The following is a 27,804-nucleotide window of genomic DNA, read 5'->3' on the forward strand; positions in this document are numbered from 1 at the left end:
CATGGCAGAAGTAGGGCATCGCAAAATCAAATGTATGCGTGCGCAGTGCGCTTGTGTATATGGTGAATGTAACCATTTCGCACCGCCCCGCACACGATTCATTCTCAGAGCGCGAAATTGAGGCCATATCGCGCGACGTTGTTAGAGATTTGTGAACTTCACCGCACTGCACAAGCATTGCGTTATATAGCCCGCGGCAGACGAAAGGTATCACGAAATAAAAAAGAACGCATGCATAGTGCGTTTGTGCATAATGTGAATGTAACCATTCGATACCGCTCCGCAAAAAAATTCAGCCTCGGAGCGTGCAATTTTACCATATCGCGCATTGTCGTTACAATTTAGTTGAACTTCACCGCACCGGCACACGCGTTGCGATGAAGCATGCGGCAGAGGGAGGCCTGCATGAAATCGCATGAATGCCGAGGGCTCTCTTGCGTGTGACGTGAAATGAAAAGATTCAATGCCATTCTGCACAATTTTATCTCAATTCATCTATTTCCAGGACGTCGCTACAACTTCATCAAGCTTCACAACACTATACAGCATTGCCATAAAGCTTCCAGCAGCTGAGGTTTTTAGGAAATTTAATGAATGCATGTACAGCACTCAAGCGGTAGCTGGTGAATGCAAACATTCGTTCTACTTTTTGCACAAAAGTCTTTACATAGGTGTTTGCAAAGAAGGAAGTTCTATGCGGTGTAATAAGCTATTTCAACATATACACACTTTATATAGCGACATTTACGGATTCTAAAGCCAGTGGACAATAGCTAAAAGACAAAAAATATTGAATCAGTAATAAATGGTTTTGATTATGATATGAATGAAAACATTCCTTAGCATTTTGCACACAATTCACAGCACTGTTAAGAAAAGCTGGAAACTTCAAGGAACCCCTAGTAGATATGTGCAACCTTCAGATAATAGCATATATATGCCGAAGACAGCATCAGCTGTTAGAATTAAGACATATTCCTCAAGTCCTTACAATCTGTCACTCCCTTTGTTCTGGAATATTCAAAGCACCGCGAGCGAGCTCTGCTGCATTCTTCTTGACGCAAAACTCCTCTGTCACTTCGTCAAAGCCATTGTGAAGAAAGAAATAACACGTAGCCAGTTTTATACCCCAGCTCGACATGGACATCATCACTATTTGGGTACCCCCAATGATGGACACATCAAGCAAAGTCCACCTCTGGAACTGTTCCCTGCATCCAAGCAATCCTTTTATATATATAAGCAGAGAAGTTATGCACAATATATGTAAGCTCCATTCAGAAAAGATAAGTGACTAGTGCCTCATGCATTGAAACCTAAGCTTCTTATTGTTGCAGTTTCAATATTGAATAGGCATGTTTGAATAGCGAAATTGTATAATCAAATCAACATTCCAGAAAAATTACCTTTGCAATATCGGATTATATATTGAACATTCCCAATTTCTAGTATAGTGAATATAGTACAGCAGAGTTTGTTTGGCAATCAAAGGCTTGCTTGCATTATTTGATATGTGTAAGGCCATTAACAATTGGATGTCAGGACAACTAAGGAGATTGCAAATGAGGCACAAAGAAAAGTACGATCATATTTGGACATGATGGCAATGGCACTAATAAAAAAAAATGAACAGCATGTCCCAGACTTCTGTAGTTCAGTATAAGCTCAGTAAAAAAAGCTAACGCATACTGCTGCCCACATATCGTTTTGAAGGAATCCAAATATAAGGTGAAACTGACCAAAAGATAAATTGCTTTGTCTAATGAGACACAGCAAATACAAAGCCTGCTTAAAGCAAGACATACTTACCCAACTATAGTGCATAAATTACCTCCTCCATATATCTTTCTTCAGAAATGGGATCACCTGCGCAACTACAACAGTTCTGCACCAGAATCATTCAGTGAGTCTCTATATCATGCAGTCTTTCTCCTTATAGACTGCAATAACTATTCTTGCACCTTACAGTATTAAAACAAAAGCAACATTGCTATTCGACAACTTCAAATAGTCAATTATTGAACACGAATTCAATAGCAGACTATATTCAATTCATATTTGAAATTTTTGATATTTGCACAATCCTATAAGATCGTAAGATCTTGCTTGTAATATTTATATATAGCGAATCTACAATCTATAATAGATATAATATAATAGATTATAATAGTGTCGGTCTGTCTTTTCGCGAGCGCTATGATTCGACTTTGTTGCGTTGTGGACTGCAAACGTAACGATGTCAAGCTGCAACATCGTGTCCCTCTGCAAGCAAGTAGACGAGCAGACTGGCTGCGGCGCATCGGACTGCCGTTATCCGATCGGCGCCAGGATTTGCCCGTTTGCAGCCATCACTTTACACCGGAATATTACTAACGCAATAGCGTTTCGCGAGTCCGGTATTATCGTAAACGCAAGCGGAAAGGGACAGGGCCTGGCCGTGTCCCCTTGCAAGTCGTTTCAGGTATGGTGCCTAGAGGGGGAGGTGTCAGCATCGGCTGGGCAGCGCCGCGTATGGCGGTGCGGCATTTCTTTATGACAGCGACAGGTGGTGCGCTCGTCGTCTCCGAGATGCCTAGCGCGAGGTTGTGTTTGAGCAATCTCTCTGGCTCTAAGCGCGCGTCGTGAAGTTAGCTTCGCCTGCCCCACTTTTGTTTGCTTGTCACAAGGACTTCTGAGTAGCCTTCTTCACCCACGCTACTGCAAAAATTTGGTCGATATGTAGAGTAAGCTGGATGATCTCCTGGATGTGGGCCACCTGTTGTGTCGGCAGCGGCAGGCAAGTGGGGGCCCCCGGCCAGCGAACGCGCGGCGAGCGCCGACGCAGAGAGGGAGACGCGGAGCTAACTGCTCCTGATGAAAACCGGAACAAAGACTCAGCCGACTCGCGGCCGTTTATTACTAATAAAGACTTCACACGCCAGATGACACCTCCTGATTGGTCCAAGCTCGTCACATGAAAGAAGGGGGGGGGGGGCGCCATCTAGCTAAACTACTACGAAACATAGATGTACGATAACACAGATGTGACAGGGGGCGACACTATACTACATCATCCCCCCCCTGGAAACAAAGCAACCATACAGTGATACGCGCACACAAGACGCGCACTTAAGTCCAAAGGCAATTTCAGTTCGTTCCCCCCCACGTTCACACACACGCGCACCAGATGCACACAAGGCACGCACTTAAGTCCACAACAAATTCAGTCCGTCCCCGCCCAAGTTCACATACACGCGCACCAGTCTTGGGCACCAAAACACAGGCAGTCAGTCAAAACAAAATCCGACAAAGAACACGGCACAAGACTCACTGCACCGCAACAAGGAACACATTTTATACCTGTGTGAACAAAAACTGAACTGTCTCCTAAATGTCACAGCGAGGCCCCTAGCCGTGGCATTTCGAAGACGGCAATACGCTCTAAATTCAAGAGACATAATCATCGAGCCACGGAGGCCGTTTTCTGTCACGCTGAGGACGCGTGCGTACCTCAGAAGAACTTTGGGGGTTGCGACGCGTATTGGTCGACTTTGAAGACCTAGTCGTCCCACTACTATTTCCCTCTCCCTGGTTGGACAATTGAATGTGGTTGTCGCTCAAAGCTGGAGAGGGTTGCCCAGGAAGCTCCTCTCGACGTCCCAACAAGTTCTGGGAGGCTACCGAGTTCTTTGCAGGTTTCTAATATTGGAAACCAAATTTCCCTTTGCGCTCTCATTATGCTCAGTTTTGACCATTGGTGCCTACAGTTCTACCTTTCATTGCAAAATTAAATGAACTTGAAATAATCCTGGTTCACTCGAGCAGCCTGTTTCAAGTGCTGAGGCGCGCACCATCCAGTGGACTATTAGGACAAGCGCCTGTAGCTCAAGGCACTAATAAAGTCACGCCAGACAGAACTGCATACGGCACCCCATAATAGTCCCTTAAAATGTAAAACCAGCACTGGCAAACCGCGAACGACTGCCTACTGAGGAAGCTTTCTGTTCGGTGCAATTATGAGTTTCGTAAGGGTTGCACTGAGCGCGAAGCTAAAGCACGGCGATAAAATGACCAAAATTTAGTAGTACGTTGGACCAGCTGCAGTGATAAAGTCGCCTAGCCTTTAAAATGATTTTCTGATACGCGTATTGTGCCCCAAGAAGCCGCGGAGCAAGAAAGCACTTCGCAGCGGAACCAAATAACCGCAGCGGACCTTAGCCAGCGTACGGGAGGCATCTCGGAGCCGACAACAGCGCCGCCGCATCGTCCTGAATAAATGCTGCTTCTCGGGCGCTCCGATGCCTACACCTCCCCCTCTAGCCACCATATTTCAGGGGAGAAGCGCAAATGTGAATGGTCTGCATGGTGCAGCCACCTGGTTGCATAGAGCTCAACCACACACAGTAGCAGTAACAAAATGTATACTTTGCTGCTGGCGTAAATTTTTCGCAGGAGTGTAATCGTTAACATGTTTTCGTAAATGTTAAAAATGTTTTACACTTGGTTAGAACAATATCTCTTTGTTTGGCTCGTTAAGCTCTGCGCCAACGGGTGGCTGAACTGCGGAGACCGATCAGGCAGCTCACGTACGTCTACACTAAAGTTCGTTCATCAGATTGAGTTTATGCCTCCACCGTTCCCTCGAAACGTTCAGCTAGTGTGTGGTTACCGGAATACCAGACACGTTCGGTGCCACGACAGAATGCTCGCAACACACCCTGCTTCGATAGCTCTCACTTGCGGTCGACGGCCAAGCGGCTAGCGGAGAGGTTTCGCGCGGGCGGGCTCTAAAACAACCGGAAGTGGACGATGTGACGTCACAGCGTCACAGAAGTGATGCAGAACCAGTGAAGGCGGAGCTTAGCCCGGATGGCTTGGCAAACCAGTTGAAGAGGAAAAGCATGGCTAGGGAGAAGGGTAACTTGTAATCGCTTGTAGCTCTATTAATACGTAACGCTTCACTTAAATTGTGGTGCGAATGTTCTACTTAAGCTGTACCCTACGCGTCAACATGATTTGTCCGAACCGTTTCAGGGTCCCTTTAATCGGAAATGACATCGTATGTGCTGCCGGAAAAATCGTCGGCACATATTGTGTGTGCTGCCTGAAGTCCTTCTTGCAATTTCCCACAAAATGTTTGCTACAAATCTGTGTTATCTCTGTTGGCAACCACGGACTTCCATCGGCACTGTGCTGAAGTATGCAAATTATATCACCACATGGCACAAATATTACAAGCGTACACAACTTTAATTAGTACATGCCCTATAACATAGAATAGAGGCGGCAGCGTAAATAGCTTGGCAATATTTTAACAGTGGTCAAGAGACAGGAGTTGAATCATTTCTGCTTTGGCAACACAAAAACGACCCAGATCGGGGTGTGTATCTTCCAGTAACTCAAATGAGTGCTGCAGAGGTGATGCAGGTATGAACTCCTGTCATCGTCAATGCATCCCACACATATTCAATTTCTCGGCATGCATTAACTTTGACCACTGCTAGCGCATGCAACAGAAGTTGTTTCCATTCTTGGGCAGTGCACACAAACGAAAGACGAGAAACAAGACAGGGCAAGCATTCAAGTGAAAGTTTTTATTTGAAGAATATGATTATATATCCAGTAATCATGAAATTCTTGTGGATTACATGTAAAAAACATCATACACTCACGAGCGATCAATGAACGAGATCGCTTCATTTGTCAGGTGTTTACTTACTTTGTTTGGCACGCCACAGTAATCCATGTATGTTGTCTGCTTTTTCCATACCATTTTCTTGGAATAGGTAGAATTTAACTGGTGGCATTAACCCTTTCACGTTTACATTGCTGTTGTGGCAGTTGATAAAGCAAAAGTAATTTCCAGTCTTCTGAAGGGGCGCCATCGCAAACAAGAGACTACGCACGCAGCGCAAGCGCAGAGGAGGCGCTGGCGAGCACGACCTTGAAGGCAAGCGATGTAAAGGTACACCTATGGGAGGTGAAATCGTTCCGCCAGGGGAGAAATGAGCGCTGGCGTCTAGGATGAAACTTGATGTGGGGACGTCTATTCCAGTGTGATGCTGCTGTAGTCGGGTACAACTTTAGAAAGAAGGGGAGGCCTCGCCCAGATGACCGAAGCGTGGCAGCCAAATTGCCTGCACTGGTTTGGTAGAGCTCTCGCGATTGGAATGCTATAACACATGCTGGATCACGAGAGAAAAATAACCCTGTGCCTTCTAAAATGCTGCGCATCGTGTGCTTTTTAGCTTCACTGCAAGGGCTAAAAGTGGAAAGATCAGTCTGCGTTGCCTCTGCGCTGGTTTACATGTACAAGGCACATTTACTATTAGTTTTCCGAGCTTAAAGTGAATCAGTTGCTATTTAACAATTATTTTTAAAAATGCACTATCGAAACCATTACACACCTGGGGCGAGAAGACGATCAAGGCAGGAAAGATACAAAAATGCTTCATTCACCATTTTAAATAAGTACTCTTGGTTTTAAATACTATAATATTTATATTCTTTGGTTTTGTTTTCACAAACTTATTTTCAAGAATGTGATAGGTTCTTTTTTTTTCGTTCCTTCTCACTTCTTTTTTTTGCAAGCCCACAGTCTCACTAAGCATCAGCGATGCTCACTGCAATCTTTCTTCGGTGGATCACAGCTCAATATAAGGGCACATGGCACAAATGGTGCATTGTCAACTCGCAATTATATTTCGGGCATAATAGACCACCACAAACAGTTCAGGAATTCAATATAACAATGGGCAGAGGCAGACAACTGACACAATTCGGCCCAGTTCGAAGCGCAGGCAATCATCTTCTCCATCAGCAAGGTCACCGGCCGCCCGGCTCGTGATGCCAGTCTATAGTGCACGCCCATTGGTGGAGGCTCATGTGCATCCAGCTTGGAGGAGTAATCGCCCTTTTTTGCTGTAGTCATACCCAACTATAGGCCTCACAACACGGTCTCACAGTAGCATGGATAGGTGCGCGCATGCATGGAATGTCCGCACCGCTCGCCGAGCCTGAGCCAAAGAGGAACAGCCTTCTCCCTTTTGTGCCGAAGTAACCCCGCCATTAGGTGGCGTTAGCAGTGCAACACTCGCGCCATCTCTCGTGCTACTCTGCAACCACACCGACCTCCGCCGTAAAGCCACGGGGCGAAGCCGGATTACAGAAGCCATGCAGGGAAAACATCAGGGGACGTATGAGAGTCCCGTATCTGTACAAATTTTTCAGATTGAATGGAATGGAATGGGCCAGAAGTGAAACAAATCAAATGTAGAATACGTTTAAAATAGTTTTCAAAAAAGAACAGCTAACATCAAAATATATATTTAAAAATGTGCACATCCTGGTGTTCATAACATTGGCAAGTTCCTGTCGTTCCGCCGCATGTTACGAAGCATTGTTTACTAAAAGCACAAATGGAGCATAACGAACAAATGGGGAATTTGCTTGAACACAAAATGCTTTTTGGAAAGTGCAAATGATCCCTGTATAGACAGGACAGTCTAGATCACCGAGAAACATATAGAGCCTCTACTGCGCACGTCCTCACATTTTATGCCTATACTATGCCCACAAAGGTGAAATTTACTGCACTTTTGCTTCCATTTGACGTTTATTTGTGCACAGAACTGTTTTAAGTGTTCAAAGGCTATTAGGAAATATTCGTACTTACCAAGTGCCTATTCAAAAGCATCAAATATTCGCACACCCTTAATCAAAACAATTAATTTTTGGATTTATTATCTTGGAAACATGTCCAGTGCACAATTTTGTTAGTGAGGAAATCCCTTATGAGAGACTGGCACAGCTGCAATTAAGGTTTCCAAATGTCGAAAAACAGGATTGGCCAAATTCCTTGCCTTCTGCGCACAAATGTGCTATACAGTGCAGGTACTATTGTATGCTTGATTCAAAGTGTAAATTTTATACAAATATTCCAGCAGATATATGTTGCACTAGTGTTTATAGAAATGCTAATACATTAGCTGAAATAAAATACCGGTTATGAATTAGGCATGGGGAATCAATACAAGTTGCTCATGTATATGAATTACAAGTGCCTTCTGTGCTAATAATGAACTAACTACCGTCACTGAACTTATCTCGCATCTTTCCATACAATAAAGTGATAACAAAACTATATTACATAACTGTACTGAAATACCAAGAACGGACACTGAACACTCATTAAACACAGGCATTTATTTGGTGCTCTGATGAAACAGACAGTGGAGCTGGCTGTACGTTTTTGGCATGGAAAAAAGAAAGGAGACATTCAATTGCTCTAAAGATGTACCAATCTATAAAAAGTGGTGCGAATAGAATACGATCAAAAGACTCTCCAGGATGAACCATGTATACAAGAACCTCGGGGCAATAAATACATGACTGGGTCTAAAAAACAAGTTCATGTGTACTGTTTAAAAGCAATGATTAAAAAAAAACACGGAACTTAGAAAGTAGATTATTCAGACATCTCTAATGTAATAATAAGTATTAAAATAAACATACATATTTTGTAGGGGCATGCAAACAGCAATTTTTGAGATCGAAACAAATATTGAATACTTTTCAAATAATTAAAAATCACAATATAACAAGGAAAATCACTAATTTTACTGTCTTCATAATATTGAGCATTAACTGTACCTTTAATTTTTTTTCTCAGTTACAGCTTTGTGTGGGTCAGTTTTCAAAATTTCTTTTGCTCCATGTTCTATGACATGCTGAGAAAAGATCTAGAGAAAAGATGGTGACCCCAAAAAAGTGTTTCAGGGACCATTTAAGAGCACGTGTAAGCACTTCTGCTACTTGATGCAGCCGAACACTATGCAACACGTGACTTGTCTAATTTTTAATTGCGACTAGTTCAACATGGCTGTTGACCTACCCTACACTATTATGGTGATGTGCTCTCTTATGTCTGCTCAAGTGTTGAGACTGCCTAAAGGACCTGGAGCAGACGGTGCAACTGTATGGCCGGTCACCTGTATGAACACGCTGGTGTATCGTCAGTGAATTTTTGAATGCGAATCTCTGAAGGCATAAAGGGCACTGAAATGGCTTCTCACCAGTGCGAGTGCACAGGTGTTTCATAAGGTAGTCCTTTTGTGAAAAGGTCCTAGGGCACGAAGGGCAATGAAATGGCTTCTCGGTTCTGTGGGTGCACAGGTGTTTCACAAGGTTGCCCTTTTGTGAGAAGCTCTGAGAGCATGAAGGGCACTGATACGGCTTCTCGCCTGTGTGGATGCGCAGGTGGGCTTTCAGGTAGGCCTTTCGTGAGAAGCTCTGAGAGCATGAAGGGCAGTCAAATGGCTTCTCGCCTGTGTGAATCTGCTGGTGCCGTTTCAAGTGGGTCTTTTGTGAGAAGCTCTGGTTGCACGAAGGGCACTCAAATGGCTTCTCGCCTGTGTGAGTGAGTAGGTGGCTTTTCAGGTGGCTTTTTTGTGAGAAGTTCTGGAGGCACGAAGGGCATTTAAATGGCCGCTCACCCGTGTGGGTGCCCAGATGAACGTTTAGTTTGTATCTTGCTGAGAAGCTCTGAGGGCATAAATGGCACTGAAATGGCTTCTCACCAGTGTGTACGCTGGTATGCGCTTCCAGACGAAACAGTTTATCAGCCTCATAGTCACACAGGTGACATCGGTGGCAGCATCCTTGCTTTAAGTTGTCACATGTGGCAGTTGATGGAGAAGGCCTTGATGCTGCACAAATAAAATTAAAATAAGGAAAAGTTATGGAATGCCAAAAAAGAAAAGAACACAAATGCTAAGTTTAATTACAAGCTTCTTTTATTGATTTGGGAAATCTTGAGGGTGATCTTAAGTACGATCAAACAAAGAACTCCTAATGGACCTTTTTAATTTACAAAATATTTCTGCACTTAAATGCCTCATGGCTCCGTTTGTGAAGTCCACCTATTAAAATTATGTTTCAGAAAGGCAAATGATTCCAAAATGAGAGAATGTGAAATGTTTGAAGCCTTTTACAGATTTGTATGAACCCTAAGGAACAGTCTAAAAATTCTTTGACCAAGCTTGCTCTCTGATCCTTAATGAGCACTCACATAATAGCCAGGCCTGAGAGCGGCCCTTCAAAGCTGTGCTTGTGCGAAAAGCTCCGATGGCAGAAGTGCCAATCAAGTGGCTTCTCCATGCGGTCAGTTAGGAGGGTGTGTTCTTTGGCTGCGACGTGTGCCACCGCGTTTCCCACCAGGGGCTCATGCCCCGGAGTCCAGACTGTGTGTATGTCTGAGAAGTATTTGCAGCTAGAAATGCATGCCGAAGCAGTAAAACAGACATTTGGTGGTCACTACACAATCCAAACACTAAAAACAACCCACCCCCTTCATTGCAGAGCTCACTATCAACTGTGACAAATCAGTGGTGCCTAAGATGTGCTTGAAAACCACTTCAGTGGCTTAGAAAAGCATGGAAGCACTTAGACATGCCACCAGCAGACTTCAGAGAAGTTTTTAGAACATTCAGCATGATCTTGCTGCTATAAATGTATTCTTTAAGATGGAGATATTTGTGAAAATCAACCATGCTAATAATACAGCACAACCTAAATATAGGCACACCCTCCCTCTTTACCTCTCTACATGTAATTGGCTATACTTTCTTTCTTTTCGTGCTCCCACAAGGTCATTATTTCCACTGTATACAAGTCCTTTACAGTTGAAGTCTGGGTAATTTTGATGAAACAAATGCTGTCCATGCAAATAGTTGCTTGCATAGGTAGTTTATCTGCTCTGGCAGATAACTTTTCAAACAAACAGAACTGGTAAACAAAAATGTTTTCTTTTTTATTTGACGATTTATGGCATATATACGTTTACATTAAATATTTGAGTGATCATAATGAAAAAAACGTCATTTTGTTTGAATGTTCAAGAACAGTTCTATTCTGAGATAATTATTAAAGTTGACACTCAGTAGGATGATTTTGGATTCATAGGCTAGAGCCTACCAAAAAAGCCCCACCAATCACATAAAGATCCTCAAAATTGACGTAGCTTATTAAAGGGAAGCTGAAATACTTTTCGAAAAAACTGGGTTCTCTACGGCATTCTACAGTTTTGAGTCCCCTGAACACGTATATCTGGTTCAAAAAGGGCGGAAACAAACGCAAGCGGCTGTTTTTCCAAGAAAACGCGCACCAGCGCCTCAGGGCATCGCGCGAACGCCGCTGTTGCCCGTGATTGGTCGGGGCCGCTGTGACGTCGTTGGCGGTAGTCGCCGGTCGGCGCCGCCGCATGTCTCCGTTTCAGAGCGTAGCACCATTCCTTTCTCTCTGGTAGCACGCGGTTCTGCTGTTCTGGCTTCATAGCTGAGTTGCAAGATGGAACGTTCTCGCTGTCTCCGACAGCTCGTATTGTCCCCGTACATGTTTGAACCCACAGCCGATACGGAAAACGATGGCGGCAACAGAGTCAACGACGATATTGAGTGTGCCAACAGCGAGAGCGATGTGTGAACCTTCTCGCGCGCTGGAAATCTTAGCTGGTACGCATGTTTTTTTTTTTTTTTTTTTCATGTAGCTGCACGTTGCAATGACGGGAGAAAAAATGCGCTAAAGTGTCACTAGGAACATGCTGCTGGAAGAATGCCGAAGCACTAACTTCTCATTAGACTTACACGGGTGCAATTCCGCGATGTTAAGCACCTTGCCGCTGCTTGTCTAAAGTCCCGTGGTTTTTTCAGCGTTGATACACGATCGCGAACATAAGTGCCGCGTTTCAAAGCGCGCACATGCAGTGCTGTGAGGTACAGTCATGGAAGTTGCTTATCATACACATCCAGAGATGACCAGAGGTATTATATGTGCAATATTCATACTATGGTTCGACGACTTTGCGAGTGTGGCTCGATCAAGAATCGGTATGCGTGCTCCATGCTAGTGTTGACATAAAGATATTAGGCAGTTTTAGCACCGCCGTGTGGTAAACACGATAACTGAACCGTACGTCGAATGTCACTAGGCAAGCCTACACTCCATTTGATACCTCAGGTGCATCGCTGTGGAAGCTACGCTCGAAGTCCGGTCACCAAAATTTATTACTGCGCGCGTTTCCGTCTATGCTTCGCAGCGTGCCAGCGGCGTTTGCTCGCACGAGCATGCACGTGAAGCTGCCGCGACGGGCTGCAATTAAAAAATACCGAAATGAATTTTTTTTTTTTTAGAGAACGTGTTAGCAGCCGTATAAGTACACGGATGGTTTCTATGGGTAAATTCTTCTTTTTTTTTTTTCATACCGAACTGAGCTTATATATGGAAAGCTTTCTGAAAAATAGGGTCAAGAAACACCGAACTTTTTCTAAGTGCGAACGCAGCCACTGCAAGAAGTATCTCAAGCCTCCACAGCGTTGCACCTGATGTATGAAACGGAGTATAGCAACGCTACAACTGTGTTACCAGACGTTAATGGCTGCAAATGTTCGTATTTCTCCAGTGCATCAATGTGGGCCTAATCACGCTTTCATTAAACTAGGTGCACCTGCATGTGCTGTGTATTGATGGAAGATGAAGAGAACTGCTTGTGCTGCCAGGAGGTGCAAGAGATTAGGAAAAAAACAGAAGCGCACGCAGTGCGTAACAAGTTCAAGACAATTCAGGACTGTGTGCCTCTGCAGGGCAGTACTGGAAGTGGCACTTGCCCAGAAAGGAGTCGAACCGGCTGGACAAGGCAAGAAGTATATATATACACACAGGTGTGAAAATGATATGGCCAATGGAAAAAGAGTGATGCAAAAGCAATTTTTTTTTACAGGCAGTTGAGGTATGCAGCATACCGCCAGTTTGTCTGGCTAGTATGGAAAAAGTTGGGAAAGAAGAACCGTCGAATTCTGCCAAGCTGTGTACTTGAACTTGTTCGGGCTTCAGTCGCGCCGATTTGATTGGAATACCGATTGCCCGCATCGTTGTCAAGCTCCGATGATAGTCACTGTCGCGGAAATGGTCCGAGCACAGCACAGTTGATTTCGTCGGCACGAACTTATCTCTCCTCACCGCACGTACCCACTGCGCTGCAAGCTTCTTTTCCTTCGGGAATTTGTGAAACACCACATCGTCTCGCCCGCCTGTGTTCGCGCAGCCGAATGCTGCACAAAACGAGGGCATGTTGGGCGCCCTTGGCTGTAGGCACTCACGCAGCACAGAAGGAAAGAACAGTTTACGAAAATCGCAAAACAAACGTGAGCGGCGGCGGCGGCGGCAGATCTCTCGTAGCGTCGTTCAGTAAAGCGCAGGACGAAAAGAGGCATGCCAGCACATGTCAGCACGCCGGTCCGCAGCTCGGTTGGCTCGGTCTCCGCCCATGACGTCACTCTCGCCGGTTCTCTCCTCTGCCAACGTCCTCACCCGGCGCTCCGGGAAGCGATGGGGGCGTGTCCGCGCGGGTGATTTAGAAAGCGATTTCCGCCCGTTATATTAACAAAACGAAAAAAAAAATTTCAGAACCGTAAATTATTAGGTCTGTTCTTCCCAATCCCAGCAATTCATAGAAATTGAAAACCGTTTCAGCTTCCCTTTAAGGGGATATGCCAGCTGATGAAGGGCAGTAGTGCAACTGCCACAAGCTATGCCAGAGTTCTAGGCTGGCGTGCTACATAATCACCCATGTCACATGGAGGGTTTGTAAGTGTCGGCACTTTCGCCGTTGAATGTTAAATTAGCATACTGAGTCATTGACCAGAATTTTGAATTTCTTGCAAGAACATCCGAATGCATGGGCAGTCTGAAAACAACAACATTAGTGGGGAAAATAATTTAACTGCTTTTACAGCACCAGCAGTATGAAAAATTTACTTAATTGTGCCCTGTGCTGTGCTCGACTCATATGCTGCACGACTGAAACTCTGCGATGGTGGACACCAAGGAGGCAGTTCACTTTTGCTTTTATCGCAGCTCATCGCACACCATCTTAAAATGTAGATATATGTGCCCAACCGTGGACTCTGCAATGCCGTCCGATTAGGCTTTGATGCCCGAGTTCAGTTTCGTTAAATCGTTCACAGTAGTTGCCAGCATGTCGTCCACGGACCCATCTCAGCCTCTGGCCAAAAGACTAGTGCGTGATCTCAAAACCAATGATCGAGGTGCTTTACTGGTTTGAACAAACTTGAGGCCACCTATCTGTGACAACCTTCTGCCCAGCCACCACCACCTTAGCTGACAGTGAATTTTAGAGCCCGGCTCTGAGGCGCCCGCTCCTGCGGCAAGTGTCAGCGTCAGCGTCCTACCTCATAACTGAGCGAACGAGCACAGCGAAAAATGAGAGCGAATGCGGAGCACAGCAAGAGATGAAAAAAGCAGCGAGAGCGAAGAGAGCACAAGGAGGAAAGCAGAGGAGGAGCGTATGGCGAAATCGTGAGAAGAAAAGCACAGTGCTGTGCATGACAGGCTTTACAGCGACAATGGACAAAAGAGAGCACCAGATTAGCATGCGTCACCCGTATAGAAACAAAGCACTGCATGAGCAGAGATTTTCTTCGATGGCTGCTATGAATCATGCCCAAGCATCGCACATGCACTTCCTCTTGTGGTCTCCCGGTTAGCGAGGCAGTCACACCACACTTCACTCCGTTTGCAATGTGCCACACTAACATATTGCCTATACATGGTGAAATGAGAACGTGTGTACAGCTGTACTCAAATTCGGCATCAGGGAGTATCGCAATCGTTGGTGAATTTTCTTCTTATGGCCATACAATACAAGGAGCTTAAACTTAGGCTTACCAGCAGCGCTTTGTTAGTATCAATAACACGGCAAAAGTTGCTGTTTGGTGCAGAGTCGACCAATACCTTAGTAGCCGCCTTAGGTCATTTTTAAAGCGGTGCAATTGCCTTGCCAACATAAAAGAGGGATAGGGGACAAATTAAATAGTGTAAAAAATTCACAGACAATTACGATACTACGCAATGTGAAATTTGAGCGCAGCTCTATACGCGTTTTCATTTCGTGATTTATTGGCTGGCACGGACAATCTGTCTCGTGCAGCACGTTGAAAATGGAGCGAACCATTGCAAAACAAGTAACACTCAAGCAGAACGATAGCGATGAGCAGAGTCAGTGCTCGTCAAAAATCTGATCAGCAGCTCAAGTGCGTCAGCTCTTATACATGGCTCGTTGATGGTTCAAGAGTAATGGCTAGTGCCTGCGCGGCTTCCAGAAAGTACTACACAATTCGCGTCATGCATACGATCAGATTACAGAAAGCTTTGGTGACAACAGCTAGTGCATAGAACTATCGATAACATTCGACAAACTTCCAATACATGCAGGCACGTCGTGCGTCGAGGGCTAACATTTAACATTTCTTAGCGGATGAAAAGCAGTGAGCGTAGAAAGATAAAGAAGTGTTCTGCGCCATCTCGTAGCGATCGTCGCAGAATACGTCGCTCCACCGTCGAATACACCAGGTGGAACAACACCTTTCTCTTTCTTCCTTCGCTCTTGTGCTCATTCGCTTGGTTATGCTGCCACCGCCACTGGCTGCAAGAACGGGCCAATAAGAGCTGCGCTTTAAAATTAGTCATGACCACCAAGCCTGCGACATTGTGCGAATTATGTTGCAAATATTGAAGAAGACACTACACAGTGTTCAAAACTGTGATTACCCTTTTACATTGGTCATACAAGAGAGGAGCGCGCGGTTCTTGCTTGGCGCCAGCACGATCGCTTGCTGCAGCCTGAAAAGCAATGCTGTCCTATTGCTTAAGCACCCTGCACATGGTGGGGTGGAAGGCATTCAAAATAAACAGTCCAAGGATGAAACAGTGGCACGATCCAGGCTCAATAGGGGAGGGCTGACTTGATCCATGGCGAAGTAAACGCAGCTGCTGGTCTTCGCCAAGCTGCTTTCAATGGTGTGGAGAAACGGTGCTTGAGGACCAAGTTCCGTTTTGAAAAACACAAGGAACACGTTCGGTGCAGGGTGGGCACAGATTTCTCATACTTTGGTGAAATGTAACAGGATGTAGCAGGGTTCGGCGCAATCGGTGGAGCGGTAGCATCACTGCGTGGATAGCCAAGCTCACTAGCTTTGAAGCTTCTTTTTTTGGAAACCATTTGTTTTGGCATCAGCAAACCTACAATTTTCTGATTGACACTTTTCATTTAATTATAATATTTGAGAATTTGGTTGTTTAATCAAGACTAATTATCTAATCAGGCAGAATGAAAAGCATAGTTTGAGTATCTCCAAGTGACGGCAAACAACATTACCTTTGTTCTGTCCAGCTGCGTGGCATCTGCATATTTTTAAACTCTGGCTAAACTTAGTATATGGTTGTGTTCTTTTCACCCTGTAGTCATGTTCTACATGTCCATAAACGTAATCTAGTACAGTCAAACCTCTATATATCGAACAGCGCGGTGATCGCAAAATAGTTCGATATAGCCAGAATTCGATATATAAAATCACGCAGAAAACGCGTCAGAAACTAGCGCAAATCAATCAATGAACCAAGCGTGGTGCAATAGATACTCACATGAAGCTTCAAACAAAGTATTTATTTAGTTCGCTGAAAGTACTGAAGCAGCGTAGCCTGCTTCATATTAGCAACCGCGTGCTTGACCACGGCGTCCTCAACATAGTCCAAACGGTCCACAAGAGACAGTCCAGTGCCTTCTATTGCGCCGCAGTAGCGGCGTACAACAGCCAAAGCAGCTACAGCCTCAGTTGCAGTCGGGAGCGGGGCAACATCAGCGCTTGCTGGATCAGCCTCGGCAGCGTCTTCGTTTGGCCGCTCAGCAGTCACTTCTGCCGCGATCTCCACGTCTGTTAACTCCGCCACTGTTTCGGTGCTGTCGTCACCGCCAACGAAGTCCGCAATGCACATGATGTGTGGCTCAGCACGGACAAAGCGCTCCAACTGGCTCCACGGCCGCCTCGATCACGCGTGCACGGCGGGGGCAAACCTCGCCGTGCGCGCGTGATCGAGGCGGCTTGCCCGGCCGTGCGCGCATAGGTGGGCGCGTGATCGAGGTGGCCGTGCTGGCTCCAAGCCGCCGCGTGTGTACGCCGCTACGTTCAAATGGCGCCCTCGGCGCAACCGATGTGGGCAGCTGTCGTACGCAGCAGTCTGGAACGCCGATCGCGCCGCCGCTATCTTCGAGAGTGTTGCGGGAAAGCTCGCCTCCTGTCAACAGAGCGCACTTGGTCTGGGGTGGCGGAGTTCGATATATCCATTTTACACCCGGCCCCGTTCGAAATAAAGAATTAAAAATGCATGCGATTTTCCATGTGATATAGAAATTGTTCGATATACGCAATAATTCGATATATCCGTGTTCGATATATCGAGGTTTGACTGTATTAAACCAAATATGTTGTCTTGGTAAAGGAATTTATTTCCAATCAAACTCAGTATGTTGCACCCAATAACTGTTCGTCTACCTATTCAGCAGTTCCATCTGCAGTGCCATAAGGATCCGTCTTGGGGCTCTTGCTAAACTTAATTTACATAAATGATCTTCGTAACTGTGCAAGCAGACGACTGTGTAATATACCACAAGATTACTAGCCCTAGTGATTCATATATAAACGGCAAAGGAATCTCCACATGTGCCACTGGTGTACCAAATGGATAATAAAATGTTACACTGAGAAAAGTGTAAAACGATGTGCTTATCACCTACTGCGAAAAGTGGGAATCAGTATAGATACAGACTGAATAACACTTTGCTATCATCAGTTAACACCCAGAAATATCTTGACCTTCACATAACTAAGGATCTGTCAGGGAATATGCATCCTAATTGCCTCACTACAAATGCTAATTGCACAATAAAATATCTTGGTTGTAGTTTTTCCGCCTCTTCTGCAAAAACTGACACTCTACGAACCCCTAGTTTGCACATCTACCATTTGGGATAAAAATTGAAGATCACTAAAACTGGCACTTAAGCGAATGAAAATCGAGCAGTTGGCTTTATTTTATCTAACTACTATTCCCGCCATTCCGTTGTAACATGCATGAAAAAAAAAACTGAATCTGCCATATTTCATAATGTCACAAATGTACCTGCCTTTTCCTATTCCACAAGGTTTATCACTCCAACCATGTGGTGAAGAAACAACAGACAACACAACCTTTCCTTGTTTCATTAAGATTTGATCAGGCATAATACTGGCGTACCAGCTACCAAACAAGCAGGTACCTGTTACATTGGGCTTTCAGTTTCGAGACCGAAACTTACTCGCCCTCAGGGGGCGCTGTGATGGTGACGCTGAGCCTATTTAAGGCGCTGCACTCTCAATAAACTGGCTCTCAACCTTGGTCTAAAGCTGCATCCGTGTCTCTCTTCAGGCCGCCGTTCTGGCGTGCCCAACGTGCCCGGCATGGCGGCCACACCGATGTAACATTGGCGACGAGAATTAACTTTCTGTGCGGGCTGCACATCGTCAACTGCTACCATAATGCCCACAAGAATTGATGATTCTGCCATTCTGCTGCCGCGGATGCCGGAGACAACGCTACTAGCATTGCACCAGCGCACATGTTCTGTCGTCATTCGTGACATAACATTGGCGACGAGGATAATCCACATACATCGTGCCTACATGTAACGACTCCCAACATACTTCTTCACCGCATCTTCTACTTCCGCTGCCCACCTTGCAAGCAGCACTTCTGCACTTTCTGCTTTTTGACCCAACTGTGACGTCATTTGCTTGACCTTCGACGCTACTGCAGCGTCTGCAGCTGTCTACATGCCTCAGACCTGCCTCCTACTACTTCAGCATGATTGCAGCAATTCCCCCCCCCCCCTTCTTGTCATGTCCCGGCGTACCAGCTATTCCTTGGCTCAAATGACAACATGTTGTGCAGGCATACATCGACGCCACCGCCAAGACCACTACGCCGGACCACAAGAAAGGACTCCTCAACACGCTGGGAGTGGAAGGCGTCAGTATTCACTACAACCTCATCGAGGCTGAGACGCAGGCCGGTGCCAATGAAAGGACAAGAGACTCCAAGGCAATTGACCTATACGAAGTGGGACTTCAAGCGCTCAACAAGCACTTTCATTAAGAAGAGGATGAATTTTTTAGTCGCATCTATTTCAAGTGCAGAGTGCAGAGTCCTGCGAAAACAACTACAGATTCCTTTCAAGATGTTCAACGGCTCGCCAAATCATGTAAGTTTGGCACCTCTACCGACCTCATGGTTCAAAACCAAGTCCTTTGCGGCTTGCAGTCGCACCAGTATCGCCGCCGCTTCATTCAACTCGGAGCGTTTGTTACCGTCAAGAAAGCAATGGAAATTGCCCAGGAAGAGGAACGCGCCGATACAACAATGCAGCGGCTCAGCGTTCTACAAGTAGACGGCGTTTCACAGTGTTGCCAAGGAGAGGTTGGGCCTTGGGCATGTGTTGCAAGATACTTTGGCACGATCTTCCTGTTTGCCATGTAGTATACTGTAAAACAAAATGAAGTTTTCTTGTTTGTAGTTGTCAAAAAATTAAGACAGCGTCATCATTTTTGTAGTTATTGTGGCAAACACGCCAACATGTCAGGGCTTGACTTCATAACTGCATTTGAAAATAATGTGATAAAATGGGTGGTATAGTACAGCAGGATTGTAGCAGTGCATTCTGTGATTAGAAAGTAAAACAGTGCAACTGTCAATTTTCACTGGAAGTTTTGTTGTACAATGGCTACCCTGTTGATGGTGAACTTGAAGACATTCTGGTGGAATTTGTTTTGTGAGTGCCATGCAGACGTTCAATTCATTGCAAAGGCAATTGAATTACTCACTAGTGTCTCATTTCTCAAAGGGAAAAGGCTTGACATTTTGCATCAGCAAAAGTGGATGAACATTGTAACAAGAGTGCTGCGGAAGAATAACTATCCACTGGGACAAACTAGTGATATGGAAGATGTCCCGTCAGCCACTGCAGTCTGCAAACACTGCACAAAAAACCTGAAGCTGCTATCGATGGGACAGCATCAAAACAAGTGTATGGCCAGCAGACACCTAAAGACGCCTATAAGTCGACGGAAGTGATTCCTGGTATACACCACAGGTGCCTAGTACATGCTGCTCATTGCCTGATGACAGTGTTCTGCATGACAGTTCTGACACTTCAATGTGGTTTTTGCCCCTCTCAACCAATTATATTGCTATACCAAAATAAAGTATATTTGTAGTTAGAGCATTTAAAATTTGTTGTTTCAATATTATTCACCTCAAACATAGGGGTCGACTTACATTCCACATTGATCTATATTCACATTCTTAGACTTAGATTTAGGCCTCACTAAGAAGCTCACTGGGGTTAACGTTATCGTAAAACAATGTAAGGCCTACTACAGGCATCAGGACAAGAGTGCTCTGGATTAAGCTATACAATCTGAGGTGCTTGAAAGTGCTCAGTAGAGCAGTATTTTTGCATTTTACTCCAATCAGTATTCAGACAAGAATCACAAACCAGCTAAATTGTCCTCGGCTGCAGAATGTCACACACTTGAGCAAGTCGTACAAAGCTAAGCAGACTTGGCCACTCAACACACTCGCACAATCAAGCAAAAGTAAGAGAAGTGCCTGTCACTGCCCACCTGAGGTGGAGCTTAAATGATCCACAGTCTCCATAGTCTGCATGCTGCTCGACACGCTCCATGCTTTGAAGGAGCACCCGACAGACTTGTCAGCCAGAGGCAAGCTGAACTGCATGCCAACCTCGACCTGCCCAACGACCTTGGAAGGGACAAGGCATTCTGTTTTGGCAGCGATACTTTCACCTAGGCTCATTGCATTTGTGAGGCCTGCAAAAAATAATTGGGATGATTGCAGTTCTGTGACAGCACTAAGAACAAGAGGTAAATACAACAATATAATAAGTACAGGGGCACATTACAATGCATAGCCCTGGAACACAAAATAAGCCGTTCGGTTCAGTATTCCTAAAGCGCTAAAGGAGAATGATGAATACTTGAAAGCAGGGCAACCTCATTTTTGTAGAACGCTTATGATGGCAGAATGTATCTCAGACACTTTTTCATCTGATACATTTTAAAGCTATTGGTGTAGTCCAACTAATGACATTGTAGTGACGGTGAACAACTAAAGTGGCACAACGCATTGGAAAAACCTGTACCCAGCAAGACAAGTAAAAGTAACACTCAACACAATGATAGCAGCAAGCAGACTCATCGATTGTCGAAAGATAATCTCTGGATCAAGAAAATCAGCTTTCATACATGACTCGTTGAAGGTTCCACCGTAATCGCTGGCGCTTTCTTGGCTTCCAGAAAGTACTATACAATTCATGTCATGCATGCTATCTGCTTATACAGGGTTCAGTGACAAGAGACAACGGATAGAATCAGCGATAACACTAGATAAACTTCTGATACAGAAAGGTGCGTCTTAATCTTAGTGACAACATTGTAACAGAGATTGGCCCGTAAAAAATTTTCATCAAAAACAAACTATTTACATGCATGTCAATACTGTCAAATTCATCAATGTTGCCCACTATGTCCTTATAAATCAGAAGCCCTATCCTATATTCCCACTTATCTTGAAGACCTCTGTAGCAGAGGACGTGGCCATTACTGAGCTCTGTATAAGCTTCCCGTTTTTCAAACCTCACTACGGCCAATGATATCTTGGGCAATGCCTCATAATACCTCAAAGAGCTAGCCTCACTTGAGAGGGTTCACGTGTTAAACGTTGCCAGGTTCAATTTCCAGTGGCGGCCTGTACAGATCCAGAGATTCTGAGCACCCTGTTCCACTTTACAGGTGTGACCGCTGCTTTAGTCAGGTGCTCGCAGCCGCACTGGGCTGCTTGACAACTTTGATGCCAACTTGGGTTACTGCGCATGTTCCGTATCGAAGGAAACCCTTTGACACCATCTTGGGTCACATGGTATGTGCCACTGGGTACGTTTCATATTATTCATCATATAAAACATATAATCAACAATTGTGCACCAATCATAAGACTGCTAATGACATTAAAGTAACCAATCATCTCTAAAGAATGGATGCACCACTAATTTTCTTCCTCTTAATAAACCTTTCAGTTTTTCTCCAAATGTGACCCCTCAGGGTTGAGTTTATTTTATTGCAGATTAAAAATTTTTAGACTATCCCATTTTGCAAAAAGTTACCGCAGCTTCTTTAGAGCGACAATAAAGTGACAAAAAATATTTTCCATAGGTAAACATGCATTATTTATTCAGAAATAGAGGCGGGCTTGCATAAATACTTATAATTAAAAAGTAGATACACCAAAACATATATGTTCCAATTCGGCACTTGCGGAGTAGACGGCATCGAAGGAATCACCACTCGACTCACTTGCAGCAGGGCAACCAGTGCACGCACCGATATCATAATCAAACCGTGCATATGAGCGCACACAAGAAACCCCAATGCTTGTTGGCCACTAGATATTTTGAAGGGAAAATATCGAATGGCACAATATTCAAAATCATTTCTCGGAAATTCAGATATTTACCCGACACTAGTACGTGTACTGATCCTTGACCTAGGAGTGCTTGCCAGCGCCCCTCAGAGGTATGAAGGAAGATTTGAGGGTTTGTTTCAGCCATAGGGGTTACAGTGCAGTGAAGTTATGACAGTATCAAAAAGGTCAATCTTGCAACCAATCATTGCTATATCTGAACTGCTGTACAAAGAAAAAGGCCTGCCAAACATACCTTTGTAGCTCAGAACACAAATGTGCCAGTTGTGCTAAATATAGACATTGTAGAAAGTAGGCTTTGAATAATATAATGTTTGTTTATAGCATGTCAGAAATCCACCTGCTTCTGCACTAGTTTCGTGTTTACCACTGCAGTCAGCATCAAATCCAGCAGCTGTGCATACACTGGTGGCAAACTTTAAGAGTGTGCGAAATCAATGAGGGACTTGATTGATGACAGTGCATTTTGCGTGAACATCAAGGTCGACACCAAAGTTAGGCCATCATCAACCTCGTTGCCACTGCGGCTGCTGTCGTCACACAATGTCGCCGTTCGTAGCGACAATGATCGCCTTGTAGTAGATCTCTTTGCCAAACGAGGCAGCTCTATCTGCACTAAGAAGCTCCTCCATTGAAGCATCACCTGTTTCACCATCAGTAGCAATATAGAGGCTAGAAACAGCGACGCACTTCCAGAGCTCAGTTATGTCAGTGGCTTCCACCATGTTGGTATCACTACCATGGGGGTTTTGCTATGGCGCACAAAACTCACCTTTTTTGAAACAAACAAGAAGATGGGGGTTAACCGAGGGGCCCGATTTTTTTTTGTCATATCATGAGAAGCCAACACACAGACACCAAGGTCATCATAGGGAAAATTAATTGTGCTTAATAAATGAAATAAAGAAACGATAAATTAATGGAAATTAAAGTGGATAAAAAAGAACTTGCAGGAAGTGGGCAACGATCCCACAACCTTCGTTCACATCAGATACCATTGAGTTAGAAGCCTATACTTGGGAGTGCCTGCTCAAAGGTAGGGGAAGTGCCGTAGGTTGGCAACGTTGCGCTGCCGATTTTTTCCGCGTGGTGGCGTTGCCAGCCCTGGGCAACAACAACTAGGTGGCTAGGCTGGCCAGCCAGTTCAACCCTTGTTTGATCGATGCTAGCTGTGCTCGCGGTTCTGCGCTTCAAGCTCGCATGTATTTTGCCCCATCATGGCCGACTGTTTTGTGCCGAAGTGCAAATCGGACTCGAAACGGAAAGTTCTGGGCATTTCTTTTCATGAAATCCCTTCTGATGAAAAGTTAAGAGAAAGTTGGTTAAGAGCAACCGCAAGGAAGGACTGGGGACCGAATACAACGTCACATTATTCGGTAGTTTGTAGTCAGCACTTCATCGCTACGGACTACAAAGAAGGATGCAAGACTTGCAAGCTGAAAAGGGGTGCTAATCCCAGTGTCTTCGACGAATACCCGAATACATGCAGCCGGCTGCAAAGAAACCACGGAGCAACTCTGCTGTGCAGAAACGGGAAGCTGCAGTTCATCGCAGTGCGTCTGCCGCCCCTGCCGTGTCTGCTGCCAGTCAACTGACCACAGGCAGCCTTGCCCAGAGTGCCAAAATGGACGAAGTCACCACTCCCGCAGCAGGTATTTCTTCTCTAGATGCGGACAGCGAAGTTGTCTGTGTTGACTCTCAGCACAAAATTGAGCCGGATGTGCCTGCCACGCGCATGACACAGAGGCACCAAAGTATCCAGGTTGATGTGCATAGTGCTATTTCGGTAGTAGAACGTCAGAGATGGTAACGAAGAGAGCATGGCCTAAAGGCCAAGATTGAGCGAATGAAGCAGACTGTTATAAACAGGAACTGCTACAGTTAAAATAAGACAGCTACTTGACTGCTTGTTCCAGTGTCGTGGAAGCAGCAAATGAAAAGCACTTGGGTGCTAGTGCACTTGGACCAGGTAATGAACTTCTCAAAAATTTGGCCAACGTGGTCGGAGATAACAGTGCGTCATTCCATAGTGCTAAGGAACCTTTCAATGCGAGCCTACAAACACATCCGAAAAGAGGGAATCCTGAAGCTTCCAAGCCGAGCTACTTTGCAGAGATTTCTTGGAGTAACATCAGATGAAGTGGGATTTACATTGTTAGTCCAGCAGCGGCTTCAAATAGAGGTGGCAAACCTTACAAGCATACAGGCCAAAACTTGCTCTTTGGTAGTTGATGAAATGAGAATCAAACAGTGACTCTAATACAACAAACAGCGAGATGCATTTGTTGGAGAGGTGGACAGTGGAAAGCTTCTGCCAACGACAAGCACTGCCGAACCACTGCTGGCCAATTCCCTGTTGTGTTTTGTACTTTCTGAACTTTCAGTGCACATTTGAATACCTGTGGGGTATTTCTTAACCAAGAACTGCACTGGACGCCAGCTGTTTGTGCTAATGCAGTATGAAATTAGGTAAGCAGGTCGAAGCAGCAGGCTTTGTCGTGGTGCTCATAGTAACTGACAATCACAAGATCAACGTTCTTGCCATGGAACTCCTGTGCAATGGAAACCTGATGCACTGCATTCAGCACCCCAAGAATCCGGCATGGAAGCTGTTTCTTGCATTTGACCATTGTCACCTGATCAAAAACATTAGGTCAGATTTCTAGCCAGAGACCTTGAAGAGAGCGGTGGAGTTTCGTCCGCTCATCTGAAACAACTATACCGCATGCAGCAAGGAAACATAGTGAAGCCTGTAAGATTTCTCACGAGAAAGCATGTATATCCATCAAATATTGAGAAAATGAACGCGTCTAGGGCTGTTCAAGTCTTCTCACCACCGGTCACTGCAGCACTTAAGGTGCTGAAAGATCAAGCAGGCCATACAGCTGACATACGTTTTGCAGGTGTGGGTCCCACAGTTCAGTTCATGGAAACTGTGCACCGCTGGTTCCTGTTGATGGACGTCAGTAACTGTGTCCAGCACATTCACCAAAAGTTGCCAGACAGCAAACAGTACGAGACCGCTGACGACATCCGCCTGACCTGGCTCTTGACATCTTTTCTTGAATATCTTGAAGAGATGAAGTGCAAGTGCACAGAAAAGCAGTTCCTGAGCAAGGAAACACATCATGCACTGGTAATGACCACCAAGTCGAATGTGGAATGTGTGAAGTACCTAAGTACCTGCTGGAAACTTCCAAATTCAAGTTCGCGCTGACACGCAAGCTTTCATCAGACCCAATGTCCTTTTTTGGATGGCTACAGAGATCTGCTGGCAGCAGTGACCAGACAAATGCCCAAGCTGTTCTTTCTGGGATTGAAAGGTGCTGAAGAATGGTAATATTTCAGCTTCTAAATGCAGCTATGTAGTTGACACCACAAGTCGTGCATCAGGGGCACTGCATAACGCTGGTAAATCAAGACACGATCACTCAGGCCACTTTCCAGCAGAAGCAACAAGGCTGCTTGAAGATCGGCTGAAAGAACCAGCCAGCCTTCTTCCAACGGTAGATATGGCAGCCATCTCGATGGTAGGAGGCTACCTGGCTTGTGCCGTTCAAGAACAGATTGACTGCAGCAGCTGTATTTCGCTTGTGTGAAAGCCATCTTCTGCTTCACCAAGCGACAGTCTGAGCTGACATCAGGACAGAGGAGGGCTCCTGTACCCTTAAAGTTAACTTGTGCACGTGCTGCATGCCTTGAAAATGTATGTTGAGGTGATCCTGAGCAAGAGAAGAAACCTTGCAAAGCCACTGCAAGAAGCCGTCGAGAATGCTGTATCCGTACTGGTAGACAGTGGAGTTTTGAAGTGTACTTGCCCTGAGCACCACCTGCAGCTCTTGAAGATTGTCTGCACGAAATATTTCAGGCCGATATTCACCAATTATGCATTGTCTGTAACAGACAAGAATGACATGGCGAAGACATTCTTTGTGAAGCCACTCTCCTGGCAACAGCTAAAGCTTTAAGTGAAGCCTGACATGGTAATAAAGTTTGATGTGCATCAGCATGTTTGTACTTCTTTCTTTTGGCACATTAACGCTATGCTGTGCTCGTAGGCAGTAACTGAGCTGGAAAATAACCGCATGTTGAGTGCACATAAAATGACAGATCTGTATCAACAATTAAAGAGAGGCTGAGAAAGAATTGCACAGAAACCTCAGAATAGAGCGACGACGCACAGTTCAGTTGTTTTTGCGGCTTCCACTTCTAAAAAAATGAAGTGAGCCGGAAGCAGTGCAATTAGCATGAATCGTGGTCAGTAAGTTGGGCAATTAGTGACAATTTTGCAATGAGAAAAAGTGCCTGTGTTCACAAAAAAGTTGTCGTGACATTAGATACTTGTTAAGTGCAACGACGTATTGCTGCTCCATGAAAAGATGTGAAAGCAAGTTTAAACTAATGAATATCAGAGAAGAATCAATCAAAGAACCAGGCACAAGAGAACTTTATAAATGTAATGCACTTGTACCTCACAATAGAAAAAAATTTTTTTTTTCGTTATAAAGTGCATTGCACCTAGTGCCTCAGCAGAATACGGTGCTATGCACAGCGACTTTGTCGTCTGCTCCGGGTGGATGTTATGGGCGTCCCCTTAGGAACGGGGCGGTGGGTTGCGCCACCAAGCTCTTCCAGGGCTACTGGCGCCACCGATTCGCGGATCCTTGAACTAGCCTCGACGTCGCTAAATAATGGCGCGCCGCATAATTGAGCAGGCACATAAAGTATAGAGGAGGCTATGCCTCGGCGCTAAAGCACTGGATGGGGCGAGGCCGCCAAACCAAAAGCATTGTGGTGTCCTCCTCTTCCCCCCTCTCCTGTTCTTCGTGTGTACAAACGTGCCGTTACAACATGATCAAGGAATGATTCGTGCGGTCATCCGTGTTTACCTTTGAAGGTGCTCGTAAGCGGCAGCAGCAAGGAAGCGAGTTTGTTTACCTGCTCGCTCACTACGTGCACATAGCATGACGCAACTCCACAACTCACACGTAAGAGCTGCTAACAAACTTTTAAGTGCAGAAAATGCACTGTCACTATGTGAGAGCAGCAAACGGAAAGTGCTGCCGCTTCAGCCGGAGTGGTTAGCGCAAGCAGTGAGGAAGGGAAAGAAATGCAGGCATGTCGTGCGTGACCACTGCTGAGCACAATAGCACAGCCATCCCGTGACACCCGCGTATGAGACGCATCTGATAAAGGTCGACCCATTCGACAGCATAAAAGACCCATGCGACAGCATTCACAGCACTGACAGTTCAGTGCATATGCATGTGTTGGCGCGTATGGCACTTTTTTCACATCGCGACTAAACGCACGCTGGGTTTCAACTAGGGGCAGCGCACAGAAACTGCAGAAGTGCTGCGATCTCTGCGACTGCAGCAA

The 27,804-nt window shown here is 45.3% G+C and overlaps 1 protein-coding gene and 1 pseudogene across 1 annotated transcript; one reads left to right on the forward strand and one right to left on the reverse strand.

Annotated features, from left to right (window-relative positions):
• Positions 1-8,169: 8,169 nt before the first annotated feature.
• LOC126538883 (uncharacterized) lies at positions 8,170-27,407 on the reverse strand. Its single transcript, XM_050185602.3, has 3 exons — positions 27,315-27,407; positions 20,550-20,756; positions 8,170-9,686 (listed from the first exon to the last, which is right to left on the reverse strand). The coding sequence occupies exons 2-3, from the start codon at positions 20,740-20,742 to the stop codon at positions 8,869-8,871; spliced, it is 1,011 nt and encodes a 336-aa protein (XP_050041559.3). The 5' UTR covers positions 20,743-20,756; positions 27,315-27,407; the 3' UTR covers positions 8,170-8,868.
• LOC126538881 (uncharacterized) lies at positions 23,142-26,393 on the forward strand (annotated as a pseudogene).
• Positions 27,408-27,804: the final 397 nt, after the last annotated feature.

Source organism: Dermacentor andersoni, chromosome 8 (genome assembly GCF_023375885.2).
Source record: "Dermacentor andersoni chromosome 8, qqDerAnde1_hic_scaffold, whole genome shotgun sequence".
Lineage (NCBI taxonomy): Eukaryota > Metazoa > Arthropoda > Arachnida > Ixodida > Ixodidae > Dermacentor > Dermacentor andersoni.